At 37.1% G+C, this 13,977-nt stretch overlaps 1 protein-coding gene across 6 annotated transcripts in view; it reads right to left on the bottom strand.

The window, feature by feature from the left end:
• Window positions 1–6,341: 6,341 nt before the first annotated feature.
• The window catches only part of NUCB2 (nucleobindin 2), a 109,640-nt gene continuing 102,004 nt past the window's right edge, over window positions 6,342–13,977 (bottom strand). For 4 of the 6 annotated variants that reach the window (XM_059931207.1, XM_059931206.1, XM_059931205.1 and 1 more), the window contains 3 exons: window positions 7,503–7,673; window positions 7,133–7,214; window positions 6,622–6,709 (listed from right to left, as the gene is read on the bottom strand). In XM_059931207.1, coding sequence (XP_059787190.1) covers window positions 6,702–6,709; window positions 7,133–7,214; window positions 7,503–7,673 — 261 coding nt within the window. In that variant the 3' untranslated portion in view covers window positions 6,622–6,701. Of the gene's footprint in view, window positions 6,537–6,621; window positions 6,710–7,124; window positions 7,215–7,502; window positions 7,674–13,977 lie in introns of those variants that run through there. The other 2 variants (XM_059931208.1, XM_059931209.1) reach the window with 2 other exon arrangements.

Below are 13,977 nucleotides of genomic sequence, written 5' to 3'. Positions count from 1 at the left end.
TTATTTCTGCTCTGATCTTTATGATTTCTTTCCTTCTGCTAACTTTGGGTTTTGTTTGTTCTTCTTTCTCTAGTTTCTTTAAGTGTAAGGTTAGATTGTTTACTTGAGCTTTTTCTTGTTTCTTTAGGTAGGCTTGTATAGCTATAAACTTCCCTCTTAGAACTGCTTTTGCTGCATCCCATAGGTTTTGGGTCGTCGTGTTTTCATTGTCATTTGTCTCTAGGTATTTTTTGATTTCCTCTTTGATTTCTTCAGTGATCTCTTGGTTATTTAGTAACGTATTGTTTAGCCTCCATGTGTTTGTCCTTTTTACGTTTTTTTCCCTGTAATTCATTTCTAATCTCATAGCGTTGTGGTCAGAAAAGATGCTTGATATGATTTCAATTTTCTTAAATTTACTGAGGCTTGATTTGTGACCCAAGATGTGATCTATCTTGGAGAATGTTCCGTGCGCACTTGAGAAGAATGTGTAATCTGCTGTTTTTGGATGGAATGTCCGATATATATCAATTAAATCTATCTGGTCTATTGTGTCATTTAAAGCTTCTGTTTCCTTATTTATTTTCATTTTGGATGATCTGTCCATTGGTGTAAGTGAGGTGTTAAAGTCCCCCACTATTATTGTGTTACTGTCGATTTCCTCTTTTATAGCTGTTAGCAGTTGCCTTATGTATTGAGGTGCTCCTATGTTGGGTGCATATATATTTATAATTGTTATATCTTCTTCTTGGATTGATCCCTGGATCATTATGTAGTGTCCTTCCTTGTCTCTTGTAACATTTTTTAATTTAAAGTCTATTTTATCTGATATGAGTATAGCTACTCCAGCTTTCTTTTGATTTCCATTTGCATGGAATATCTTTTTCCATCCCATCACTTTCAGTCTGTATGTGTCCCTAGGTCTAAAGTGGGTCTCTTGTAGACAGCATATATATGGGTCTTGTTTTTGTATCCATTCAGCCAGTCTATGTCTTTTGGTTGGGGCATTTAATCCATTCACGTTTAAGGTAATTATCGATATGTATGTTCCTATGACCATTTTCTTAATTGTTTTGGGTTTGTTTTTGTAGGTCCTTTTCTTCTCTTGTGTTTCCCACTTAGAGAAGTTCCTTTAGCATTTGTTGTAGAGCTGGTTTGGTGGTGCTGAATTCTCTTAGCTTTTGCTTGTCTGTAAAGCTTTTGATTTCTCCATCAAATCTAAATGAGATCCTTGCCGGGTAGAGTAATCTTGGTTGTAGGTTCTTCCCTTTCATCACTTTAAGTATATCATGCCACTCCCTTCTGGCTTGCAGAGTTTCTGCTGAGAAATCAGCTGTTAACCTTATGGGAGTTCCCTTGTATGTTATTTGTCGTTTTTCCCTTGCTGCTTTCAATAATTTTTCTTTGTCTTTAATTTTTGCCACTTTGATTACTATGTGTCTCGGCGTGTTTCTCCTTGGGTTTATCCTGTATGGGACTCTCTGCGCTTCCTGGACTTGGGTGGCTATTTCCTTTCCCATGTTAGGGAAGTTTTCGACTATAATCTCTTCAAATATTTTCTCTGGTCCTTTCTCTCTCTCTTCTCCTTCTGGGACCCCTATAATGCGAATGTTGTTGCGTTTAATGTTGTCCCAGAGGTCTCTTAGGCTGTCTTCATTTCTTTTCATTCTTTTTTCTTTAGTCTGTTCCGCAGCAGTGAATTCCATCATTCTGTCTTCCAGGTCACTTATCCGTTCTTCTGCCTCAGTTATTCTGCTATTGATTCCTTCTAGTGTAGTTTTCATTTCAGTTATTGTATTGGTCATCTCTGTTTGTTTGTTCTTTAATTCTTCTAGGTCTTTGTTAATCATTTCTTGCATCTTCTCAATCTTTGCCTCCATTCTTATTCCAAGGTCCTGGATCATCTTCACTATCATTATTCTGAATTCTTTTTCTGGAAGGTTGCCTATCTCCACTTCATTTAGTTGTTTTTCTGGGGTTTTTTCTTGTTCCTTCATCTGGTACATAGCCCTCTGCCTTTTCATCTTCTCTATCTTTCTGTAACTGTGGTTTTTGGTCCACAGGCTGCAGGATTATAGTTTTTCTTGCTTCTGTTGTCTGCCCTCTGGTGGTTGAGGCTATCTAAGAGGCTTGATGGGAGGCTCTGGTGGTGGGTAGAGCTGACTGTTGCTGTGGCGGTCAGAGCTCAGTAAAACCTTAATCCACTTGACTGTTGATGGGTGGGGCTGGGTTCCCTCCCTGTTGCTGTGGTGGTCAGAGCTCAGTAAAACCTTAATCCACTTGACTGTTGATGGGTGGGGCTGGGTTCCCTCCCTGTTGGCTGTTTTGCCTGAGGCAACCCAACACTGGAGCCTACCCGTGCTCTTTGGTGGGGTTAATGGCAGACTCTGGGACGGCTCACGCCAAGGAGAACTTCCCAGAACCTCTGCTGCCAGTGTCCTTATCCCCACGGTGAAACAGAGCCACCACTCGCCTCTGCAGGAGACCCCCCAACACCAGCAGGTAGGTCTGGTTCAGTCTCCCCCAGGCTCACTGCTCCTTCCCCTGGGTCCTGATGCACACATTACTTTGTGTGTGCCCTCCAAGAGTGGGGTCTCTGTTTCCCCCAGTCCCGTCAAAGTCCTGCAATCCAATTCCCACTAGGCTTCAAAGTCTGATTCTCTAGGAATTCCTCCTCCCGTTGCCTGACCCCCAGGTTGGGAAGCCTGACGTGGGGCTCAGAACCTTTACTCCAGTGGGTGGACTTCTGTGGTATAAGTGTTCGCCAGTCTGTGAGTCACCCACCCAGCAGTTATGGGGTTTGATTTTACTCTGCTTGCGCCCCTCCTACCGTCTCACTGTGGCTTCTCCTCTGTCCTTGGAAGTGGGGTATCCTCCTTGGTGAAGTCCAGGGTCTTCCTGTCAATGATGGTCCAGCAGTCAGTTGTGATTCTGGTGCTCTCGCAAGAGGGAGTGACAGCACGTCCTTCTACTCCGCCATCTTGGTTAATCTCCCCCAAAGACTTCTTAATATCTAAGAATATGAAGAAGAATGGGATAAATCAAACACAGGATGAATACTTTCTAACAGAGCTGGAAAAAATACTATTAGCAAGTCTTTAAGAAAAAATCTTTACTCATAAATGCCCAGTACTCATAAGAACTGGGATTCCTTATGTCCATAAATAACCTTAGGCTAACAATTCTTTTTTTAATAATATAAATTAATAATTTGCTGGAAACTGTGAGGTATGTCTACATTAATATCTGTCCGTTATCTACTCATGCCAAAAAAGCATTTTAAAAAATTTCTCTAAGTTCTCCTCCAATTACTATTTTTTTACTTGAATATATTTGACATATACCACTGTGTAGATTTAAGGGGCAAGATGTGTTACTTTGATATATTTAATATATTGTAATATGACTGCTGTTGTATTGATATTTGTCACATTTCATAAAAGTACCATATTATTGTCTCCAATTACTTTCTGATTTGACCCCAGTCCACCATCTAAAAAAATTTATCCTCGGTGAATCCCTGTCTTATCACAATACCGCTTACAGATAGAGTCATCAACAAAAGGATATCCCAGATCATTTAAAAATATTTCCTACAATTTAAACAACAGAGATAGGAATTCTTCTCCATCTCTAAAGAAACATAGCATTACTCTGCTGAGTGATTTCTGTGGGTTTTTTTAAGCTACATATAAGCAGAACTTTTCTAGATTGCTATATTTAATTTTGGGATCCATGATTTAAGGAAAAAAATCGGAAGTGTTTGGAGGAGTATGCAATGATTATTTTAAAATGTGTAAAATGAGAACTAAGAGTTTTAAAAATTATTAATGTTAAAAGAAACAATGTAAATTTTTGAGGTATTACAGTGGATTTGTTCATTCAACAGCTTTAAACATGCATTCCTGTACTATAGGAGTAGGAAATTAAATATTATTTCCCAACCTCCCCTGCAGCTAGGGTTCCAGATATGATTGGTCCAAACAATCAGATGTACTCACTTGAAACTTTTACTCAGAACTGAGTTACATGGGGAGAGAAGCAGGACATGAAATATCCATTTTTTGCTGACACAAAGCAAGGCAGAGGTGGTGTGGTTCTGGAGCTGGCAACTTCATGACTTCCTAATCTGGCAGGTGGCTTCCTGATTTAGCAGGCAGCTTCTTGATTGTTCCAAAAGCAGCAGCTTCTTTGGCAGCCCAGTCTCATGATGCAGTTCCTAGAAGCTCAGCCTAAGTTCCGTTCTTTCAGCCCTCCCAAAGATTCTGTGAGCTATCTATACACTGCTCCCCCATCAATCCCATTCTGTTTAGTAGCTGAAGATGATTCTATTACTTACAATGAAGAATCTTAACCTATACAGAATTTGGTAGCTAGAAGTAAGGTGCAGCAAGTAAAAGGATCTGAAAAATGGAATTGGCTTAGTTAAGAAGGTAGGGTTTGGGGCAGTGATACCTCGTGCCAACTGAGGTTAAGGTATCAGAGAAAATGGTGGTAGAGTTTCAGAATGCTAGCATGTGTGGGCTGCGTCTTGCCTCTTTCAGAAAAGTCCTACAGGAGAGATGTGCCTCGGGCTAAGGTGAGCAAGTCTGCAGAGACGGAAGGCAATATAGCTTTGCTGAGAGAACTGCTATCTACCAAATAAATTGATAAAGTCCCAAATCTGGAGCCCTGAAGAATTGAAAAAGTCAACTACCGTACTAACGTACTCCAAACTGAAACAGTTATAAGAAAAGGTTCTGAGGAAGCTGCTAAAGCTTTCATAACCTTTCCAAGAACCTTCCCTTAAGAATTTTCTGCCAAGTAATGGGAGTCATCCTAAGGAAAAAGATCAGATTAAGACTGCTGTTATCCCATCCAAGCCTATAGTTTAAAACAATCCGAAGTGGGTACCATTCATTTAAGACCCAACGGGAGAAAAGAACACAGAGGTCAGCAAGTAAAAGATGAGGTTCTTTGTTAAATATGTCTTGACAAGATCTTTGTGGTTTCTCGTGGTAATAATTGAAGAAAACAGACCAGAAACTTACAACTTTTTAGGGAACTGTTTTGCCAAAAAGCAAAACAAACCAAAAACAAATAAAAACCCTAAGCCTGGCCTGAAACAGCCTGTAACTATCTGAAACAATCCCAAGGCCCCAAACCCACAATAACAGGAAGTGAAGTGCGAAGACTGTCCAGCCTTCAAGAAGAGGACATTTCCCAATGCCCACTTGTGTCCTTGAAGGTTAATGGGCAATAAAAACATCCTAGAGGGCAATGCCAAGGGCCCCTGAGGACATTAGACAAGGGAGTTCCTCCCAGAAAGGTGAAGCAGGGGTTGCCTAATAGAAAAACCAAAGAATATATTTATGAACAGAGCAGAGAGACCTTGCTATTTTTGCCAAGCAGTATTTTTTTAATTGTTATGGAAAGATGACTGCTATGTTTCCTGTTTTCCCCTTTTCTAAAAGGTTGATTTTATTGCAGTTATCCTGTACCTATCCCATTATGCATATGGTGCTCAGGGGGCAGACATGTTGCTTTTTAGTTTGCAGATGACCAGAACATAAAAAAACCACATCCTAACCTGATGGAGGGGACTATACTCAGGTGTCATGGGCTTTGAACTACATGCAATAATAGATTGGGTTTGGTGGTTTCCTTTTGAGGAGGGGGAAGTGAGCGTTTTCTGTTTTGGAAGAATGTACATAGATATTTAGGTAACCAAAAGGCTGTTTAAATTAAAGCTGTAAGTTGCCTACCAAACATTCCCTCTTCCCTTCTTAAAGGGAATCCTTCCTAAACGAATCCTAACTTTTAGCTGGTCCCATTGCCACATGGATTTCTCAGCTTCCCTAGCAGCTAGATGGCCATGTGACACAGCTCTGGCCAATGAGATGTAAATTCAAATGCTATGTGGTTCTCTGGGAAAATTGCATCAAGGAAGCTGATTCAACTGGGGCACGTTCCTTTTGTTGCCCTTCCCCACTGCCTCCAAGAGCCATCTTGGACCCTGAGAATGAAATAACTCGAGAATAAAAACTATGCACTGGGGAGAGCAGAGCAGAAAGATAGGAACCTGTACACCACCTACTTCCAGATTTCTTCTATGTAAAAGGCAAAAGTTCTTATTCAGTTTAAACCACCATTATCTTTGGGTTTTCTGTTATATGTAGCAAAACCTGATATTGAATGATAGAGTATAAAGCAAAAATGTAAATGAAAAATGACCTTAAGTGGTAGCAAGAGCTGTTTGGTAGAAGAATTTCTAGCAGTTAAGATTGCTGAAAGTAGGAAAAAGTTACCAACACACACTGGGGAATTGAGAGAGGGGATGATAAGCACCCATAAAAGAGTATTTACCTTTATGAATAAGAGAAAACAATTTATTTTAAAAGCAGTGGGTGGTGCTTTCTCACTTAAATAGTTACTAATAGTTTCATTAAATTATGGCATAAAGCCACTTAATTAAATCACTAAAGGAGAACAAAGGAAAAAGAAAAGAGGTATGAAAATGAGAGCAGGTATTGAGTTTGTTTCCTTCCTGGTTCTGGTAGACTTCAATCCTTAAACATCTGTGTCCAAAAAAAAAAAAAATACATTCTCATTTTAAAAGTATCTTCCTTTATTCCACATATGCTTTAAAATATTTATTGAGCAGAGGAAAAGGAAGGGAGGTAAAAAGATGACACACATGATGATGTAACAATTTTATTCTAAGTTCTGGTGGACTTCGGACTTTAAATGCCTGTCCAAAAAAAAAAAAAATGCCCTCATTTTAAAGGTATCTTCCTTTATTCTGAATATTCTTTTATACATAGATATATTGAGTATTTGCTTTTTAACTATGTTTAGTTAATCACCGATTACAATTAAAAAACATGTTCTCTGATAATATCAATAATTGATTAGGAAGAATTATGAATAATACTGAAAAAAATCATTTCACCATGCATATGGCTATCAAATTATATAGCTTTTGAAATGTACTGATGTATAAAAATTTTAGAGGCTTTTTCATTTTTCTGTAATACAAATTGCTCTATTTCCACAAATAAACAGAAAATAGCACAGATATTAATGATTTGAAATTATATTTGTAATAAATGTGAATTTCTATTTATTCAATTTTTTAATTTCCTCAAACAAACAAATAAACAAAATTACATACGTGGCTGGATCTTTGATTCTCCACCAGGCACTGATGGGGAAATTTCTTGTTGTAATTTTTTTTGTTCCATCTGCTGTAAAACCTAGTGAATGGAAAAAGAATGCCTTAAAAGTAAGCGTTATTTGATTTTCTCTGATATGTATGACCTTTGACAATGCACAACAAACTAACTGAAAATTGTTTTCCAAAATGGGATATTCACGTTCTATAATTTAGATTAATATTCAACAAGGAAGTTTAAAAAAATGCAGTTTAAAAAATACTAAAATTTAAAATACGACAGCTAATTGAAATACATTACAAAAACACAGGCTTGTAGAAAGCCCCTAAAATCCTTTTTAATGCCACAAGCTTTTTTACTAAATATCACCTGATGGTATTCCAGCTTCTGAGCCTCAAGTTGGTCATGCTGACGTTGTAGCTCTTCTTTTTGTTTCTGAAGCTCATCTGCCTTTTTCTTAAGTTCAGTTTCTTGTATGGAGATAATATTTTCATATTCCTTCAGTTCTTCCTCTGTGAAGAACTGTTGTTGATCCAATGTCTAAAAGACAAAAAAATGAGAAAAGAATAACCTTAGAAAGAAAACAAAAAGGTCTGATTCAGCTTTAAAATTCTATGCTTAGCAAAGTACAACAGAATATCTATAGTATTACACCTTCTGGGTAAGAAAGAAGGGGAAATAAGAATATATACACTTGTACTTATTTGAGCAAAAGATATAACAGGAAGGAAAATCCAGAAACTAATGAGATTGGTTACCTACAGAATAAGGGGAGAACTGTGTGGAAAGGACAAAGACAATGTGGGAAAGAAAATCACACTCCTTTGAATATGCCTTTTTTGCACAGATTTGATTGTTGGAAACATATCAATGTTTCACATACTCAAAGAAAAAAAGAAAATAAATAAAAATCCACAAGGACAGAAAACCTCTCCAAATTGAATACAAATAGAAACAAATAATACTTTTATTTTAAGTGAAATAATCCACAGACGGGGGAAGGAAAAAAGAACTAACCCAAGAAACTTTTGATCACAGCATTTGGACTATATGCTGTTAGGCTAAAACAACAACAAAAACTGTAAACAAATATTAAAGTCTGGCTTTGCAGAGGCATCAATTAGCAATTCTGAAACTCTTTGTACATTTTAGGATTGAACAAATAAATACAATATTATTGTGGAAAATGGGAGTCAGGCTTTGTATGAAATATGGAAAGAGAAAAAGAATGTTGTACTGGAAGTAGAAGTGTTAGATTGAAATTTAAGGAGATATCAGTGTGAACTCATGAGTTTTAATACATCTTGATAGCTAAATATATAAAAATGAATATAAATGTGTAGATGTGTCTATATACATATGTGCATGCATGCATGTATATATATACACACATACACATACTATAAATATATATTTTATATATATATATATATATATATTTTTTTTTTTTTTTTTTTAATTCCTCAACTCTGTTACTTGATAAGGCCCAGAAGCAATGGCACTCCAGTAGCAAGGAGCAAATCCAGTGTCCAGATCCTGGACTGTAATATTGATCTCCACTAAAAGGAACCAGTGCTCCTCAGAAAAATGTCTGATTCCAGAGGTAGGGCAGAGAAAGAACAAGATGAGCCTTGGACACCTTATTACACTAAAAAGTAAGGAAGTCCTCAAAGAATGATAGGGACATGCCTGAAGGACACAAAAGCCTGTCTGAGGAAACTCCTACTAGCCAAATCAGGGAAATTTGAATATCAAAAACAAATGATAGTAAGAATTCAAGTTTACTGAATAAAATCAGAAGCCAGGAGTCTATTGATATAAACAACTAGAGAAGGGGGAAGGAACAGCTACAGTGGAAAGCCAAGGGAATATTGGCTTTTTCCACCTACAGCAGAAAGTCAACTAAGGAATGATTAGAAAATCACCATTTGTCAACAGTCACAGTAACAATTTATTCTGGCTAGATTCATCAATGCATGCTAAACCCCGTAGATAATGAGTCTCAAAGTATATCCCCAAAGACAATACCTTTTTAAAAAGTAGAGCAATCTCATTTTTATTGGTAGAAATGTAAATTGGTACAATTCTTTTGAAAAGCACTTTTACAAAGTATATCAACAACCTTAAAAATATTCCCTTGGTCCTGGTAATTCTACACTGAGAATTTATCTTAGAAAATAACCCTGAACACATAAAAACTTTATATAAAAATGTGTTTATAGCAGCATTATCTTTTTAAATAACAATAAAACACTGGAAATAACCTAAATGTCTAACCCTCAGAAAACAGTTAAGCACCTCCATAGTTATTAAAACAATGCTTACAAATAGTATTTGGGAATACTTTTGATATGATGTTGAGTGATTTTTTTTTTTTAAGCTGACTTCTGATTCTGGCAGTATGGTGGGATAGACAAGATACTTTTCAAATTACAAAAGGTAAAACAGTAATTTTACAGTGGGAAAACCTGGTAGACACCACCTTAACCAAATAATCAAAGTTAACATTGGCAGTTATGGAAATAATCAGCAGCATATGATTCTTGATATGATGCACTTAGCATCACTTCAGTGATATTCCTATCAAAAGTAGGAATAAGGAAACAGCAGACAAACTCAAAATGAGGGACATTCTACAAAATAACTGGTCTGTAGTTTTTAGAAATATCAATGCTATGAAATACAAAGACTCAGGAACTGTTTCAGATTAAAGTAGACTAGAAAGACATTACAACTAAATCCAATGCACGATCTTGGATTTTCTTTTGCTATAAAGACCAATACAGGAAAAATTGACAAAAATCTCAATAAAATCTAGAGATTAGAGAATAGTATTGTGTGTGTAGCATTGATAATCTTACTGTGATTATGTAAATCTTTGTTTGCAAAAAATACACACTCAAGTATTTAAGGTTAATGCAGCATCATGTGCAACTTACTATCAAAAATAATTATATATGTTATATATAAATACACACACACAGATTAAAAATAGAGAAAGAGAGAAAAGGAGAGGGAGAAAGCAAATGTAGTAAAATGGAAAATCTGGGTGAAAGGTATTCAGGAATTCCTTGTTTATTCTTGCAACTTTTTTGTAAATCTTAAATTATGCCAAAGTGAAAAAGGTATATAATTATCTATTGATCCAGTTCACCAGAAGCACTCAAGGGAATTCATGTTCAAATAATCTTAGCATTCTTCTTCTTCACCAATGTCCAGAAATAGTTCAAATGTTGACAAAAACTTACAACAAAAAAGAAGCTGATTTCTTTAACCTCAAACTAAGATGACCAATTGTCCCAATTTGTCCAGGATTGTCCAGGTTGTAACACTGAAAAGTTCCACATCCTGGGAAACTCCACAGTCCAGGTAAACCAGGACAGTTGGCCACCCTATCTGAAACTAATTAAAAAGGTAATCTTTTTATTTTATATAGGAAAAGACAATGTTCTTTTTTTTTTTTTAACATCTTTATTGGAGTATAATTGCTTTACAATGGTGTGTTAGTTTCTGCTTTATAACAAAGTGAATCAGCTATACATATGCATATATCCCCATATCTCCTCCCTCTTGCGTCTCCCTCCCATCCTCCCTATCCCAGCCCTCTAGGTGGTCACAAAGCACCGAGCTGATCTCCCTGTGCTATGCAGCTGCTTCCCACTAGCTATCTATTTTACATTTGGTACTGTATATGTGTCCACGTCACTCTCTCACTTCATCGCAGCTTACCCTTCCCCCACCCCCGTGTCCTCAAGTCCATTCTCTACGTCTGTGTCTTTATTCCTGTCCTGCCCCTAGGTTCTTCAGAACCATATATATTTTTTTAGATTCCATATATGTGTGTTAGCATATGGTATATGTTTTTCTCTTTCTTAGTTCACTCTGTATGACAGACTCTAGGTCCATCCACCTCACTACAAATAACTCAATTTCGTTTCCTTTTATGGCTGAGTAATATTCCATTGTATATATGTGCCACATCTTATTTATCCATTCATCTGTCAATGGACACTTAGGTTGCTTCCATGTCCTGGTTGTTGTAAATAGAGCTGCAGTGAATATTGGGGTACATGACTCTTTTTGAATTATGGTTTTCTCAGGGTGTATGTCTAGTAGTGGGATTGCTGGGTCTTATGGTATTTCTATTTTTAGTTTTTTAAGGAACCTCCATACTGTTCTCCAAAGTGGCTGTATCAATTTACATTCCCACCAACAGTGCAAGAAGGTTCCCTTTTCTCCACACCCTCTCCAGCATTTACTGTTTGTAAATTTTTTGATGATGGCCATTCTGACTGGTGTGAGGTGATACCTCATTGTAGTTTTGATTTGCATTTCTCTAATGATTAGTGATGTTGAGCATCCTTTCATGTGTTTGTTGGCAATCTGTATATCTTCTCTGGAGAAGTGTTTCTTTAAGTCTTCTGTCCATGTTTGGATTGGGTTGTTTTTTTGATATTGAGCTGCATGAGCTGCTTGTAAATTTTGGAGATTAATCCTTTGTCAGTTGCTTCATTTGCAAATATTTTCTGCCATTCTGAGGGCTGTCTTTCGTCTTGTTTATGGTTTCCTTTGCTGTGCAAAAGCTTTTAATTTTCATTAGGTCCCATTTGTTTATTTTTGTTTTTATTTCGATTTCTCTAGGAGGTGGGTCAAAAAGGATCTTGCTGTGATTTATATCATAGAGTGTTCTGCCAATGTTTTCCTCTAAGAGTTTTATAGTGTCTGGCCTTACATTTAGGTCTTTAATCCATTTTGAGTTTATTTTTGTGTATGGTGTTAGGGAGTATTCTAATTTCATGCTTTTACATGTAGTTGTCCAGTTTTCCCAGCACCAATTATTGAAGAGGCTGTCTTTTCTCCATTGTATATTCTTGCCTCCTTTATCAAAAATAAGGTGACCATATGTGCGTGGGTTTATCTCTGAGCTTTCTGTCCTGTTCCATTGATCTATATTTCTGTTTTTGTGCCAGTACCATACTGTCTTGATTACTGTAGCTTTGTAGTATAGTCTGAAGTCCTGGAGCCTGATTCCTCCAGCTCTGTTTTTCTTTCTCAAGATTCCTTTGGCTATTCGGGGTCTTTTGTGTTTCCATACAAATTGTGAAATTTTTTGTTCTAGTTCTGTGAAAAATGCCATTGGTAGTTTGATAGGGATTGCACTGAATCTATAGATTGCTTTGGGTAGTATAGTCATTTTCACAATGTTGATTCTTCCAATCCAAGGACATGGTATATCTCTCTGTCTGTTTCTATCATCTTTAATTTTTTTCATCAGTGTCTTTTTTTTTTTTTTTTTTTTTTTATGGCTGTGTTGGGTCTTCGTTTCTGTGTGAGGGCTTTCTCTAGTTGTGGCAAGTGGGGGCCACTCTTCATCGCGGTGCGCGGGCCTTTCACTATTGGCCTCTCTTGTTGCGGAGCACAGGCTCCAGATGCGCCGGCTCAGCAATTGTGGCTCATGGGCCTAGTCGCTCCGCGGCATGTGGGATCTTCCCAGACCAGGGCTCGAACCCGTGTCCCCTGCATTGGCAGGCAGACTCTCAACCACTGCGCCACCAGGGAAGCCCCTCATCAGTGTCTTATAGTTTCCTGCATACAGGTCTTTTCTCTGCTTAGGTAGGTTTATTCCTAGGTATTTCATTCTTCTTGTTGCAGTGGTAAATGGGAGTGTTTCCTTAATTTCTCTTTCAGATTTTTCAACATTAGTGTATAGGAATGCAAGAGATTTCTGTGCATTAATTTTGTATCCTGATACTTTACCAAATTCATTGATAAGCTCTAGTAGTTTTCTGGTAGCATCTTTAGGATTTTCTGTGTATAGTATCATGTCATCTGCAAACAGTGACAGTTTTACTTCTTTTCCAATTTGGATTCCTTTTATTTCTTTTTCTTCTCTGATTGCTGTGGCTAAAACTTCCAAAACTATGTTTTGGAAGTTTTGGAATAATAGTGGTGAGAGTGGACAACCTTGTCTTGTTCCTGATCTTAGAGGAAATGGTTTAAGTTTTTCACCATTGAGAATGATGTTGGCTGTGGGTTTGTAATATATGGCTATTATTATGTTGAGGTAAGTTCCCTCTGTGTTTACTTTCTGGAGGGTTTTTATCATAAATGGGTGTTGAATTTTGTCAAAAGCTTTTTCTGCATCTATTGAGATGATCATATGGTTTATCTCCTTCAAGTTGTTAATATGTTTTATCACATATTTGCGTATATTGAAGAATCCTTGCATTCCTGGGATAAACCCCACTTGATCATGGTGTATGATCCTTTTAATGTGCTGTTGCATTCTGTTTGCAGGTATTTTGTTGAGGATTTTTGCATCTATGTTCATCAGTGATATTGGCCTGTAGTTTTCTTTTGTGACATCTTTGTCTGGTTTTGGTATCAGGGTGATACCAAATGAGTGGCCTCATAGAATGAGTTTGGGAGTGTTCCTCCCTCTGCTATATTGTGGAAGAGTTTGAGAAGGATAGGTGTTAGCTCTTCTCTAAATGTTTGATAGAATTCGCCTGTGAAGGCATCTGGTCTTGGGCTTTTGTTTGTTGGAAGATTTTTAATCACAGCCTCAATTTCAGTGCTTATGATTGGTCTGTTTACATTTTCTATCTTCCTGGTTCAGTCTCGGAAGGTTGTGCTGTTCTAAGAATTTGTCCATTTCTTCCAGGTTGTCCATTTTATTGGCATAGAGTTGCTTGTAGTAATCTCTCATGATCCTTTGTATTTCTGCAGTGTCAGTTGTTACTTCTCCTTTTTCATTTCTAATTCTATTGATTTGAGTCTTCTCCCTTTTCTTCTTGATGAGTCTGGCTAATGGTTCATCAATTTTGTTTATCTTCTCAAAGAA

The sequence above is a fragment of the Balaenoptera ricei genome, chromosome 8, assembly GCF_028023285.1.
Source record: "Balaenoptera ricei isolate mBalRic1 chromosome 8, mBalRic1.hap2, whole genome shotgun sequence".
Lineage (NCBI taxonomy): Eukaryota > Metazoa > Chordata > Mammalia > Artiodactyla > Balaenopteridae > Balaenoptera > Balaenoptera ricei.
Note: the sequence above shows the minus strand (reverse complement) of the source record. Positions and strands in the feature narration are given on the sequence as shown.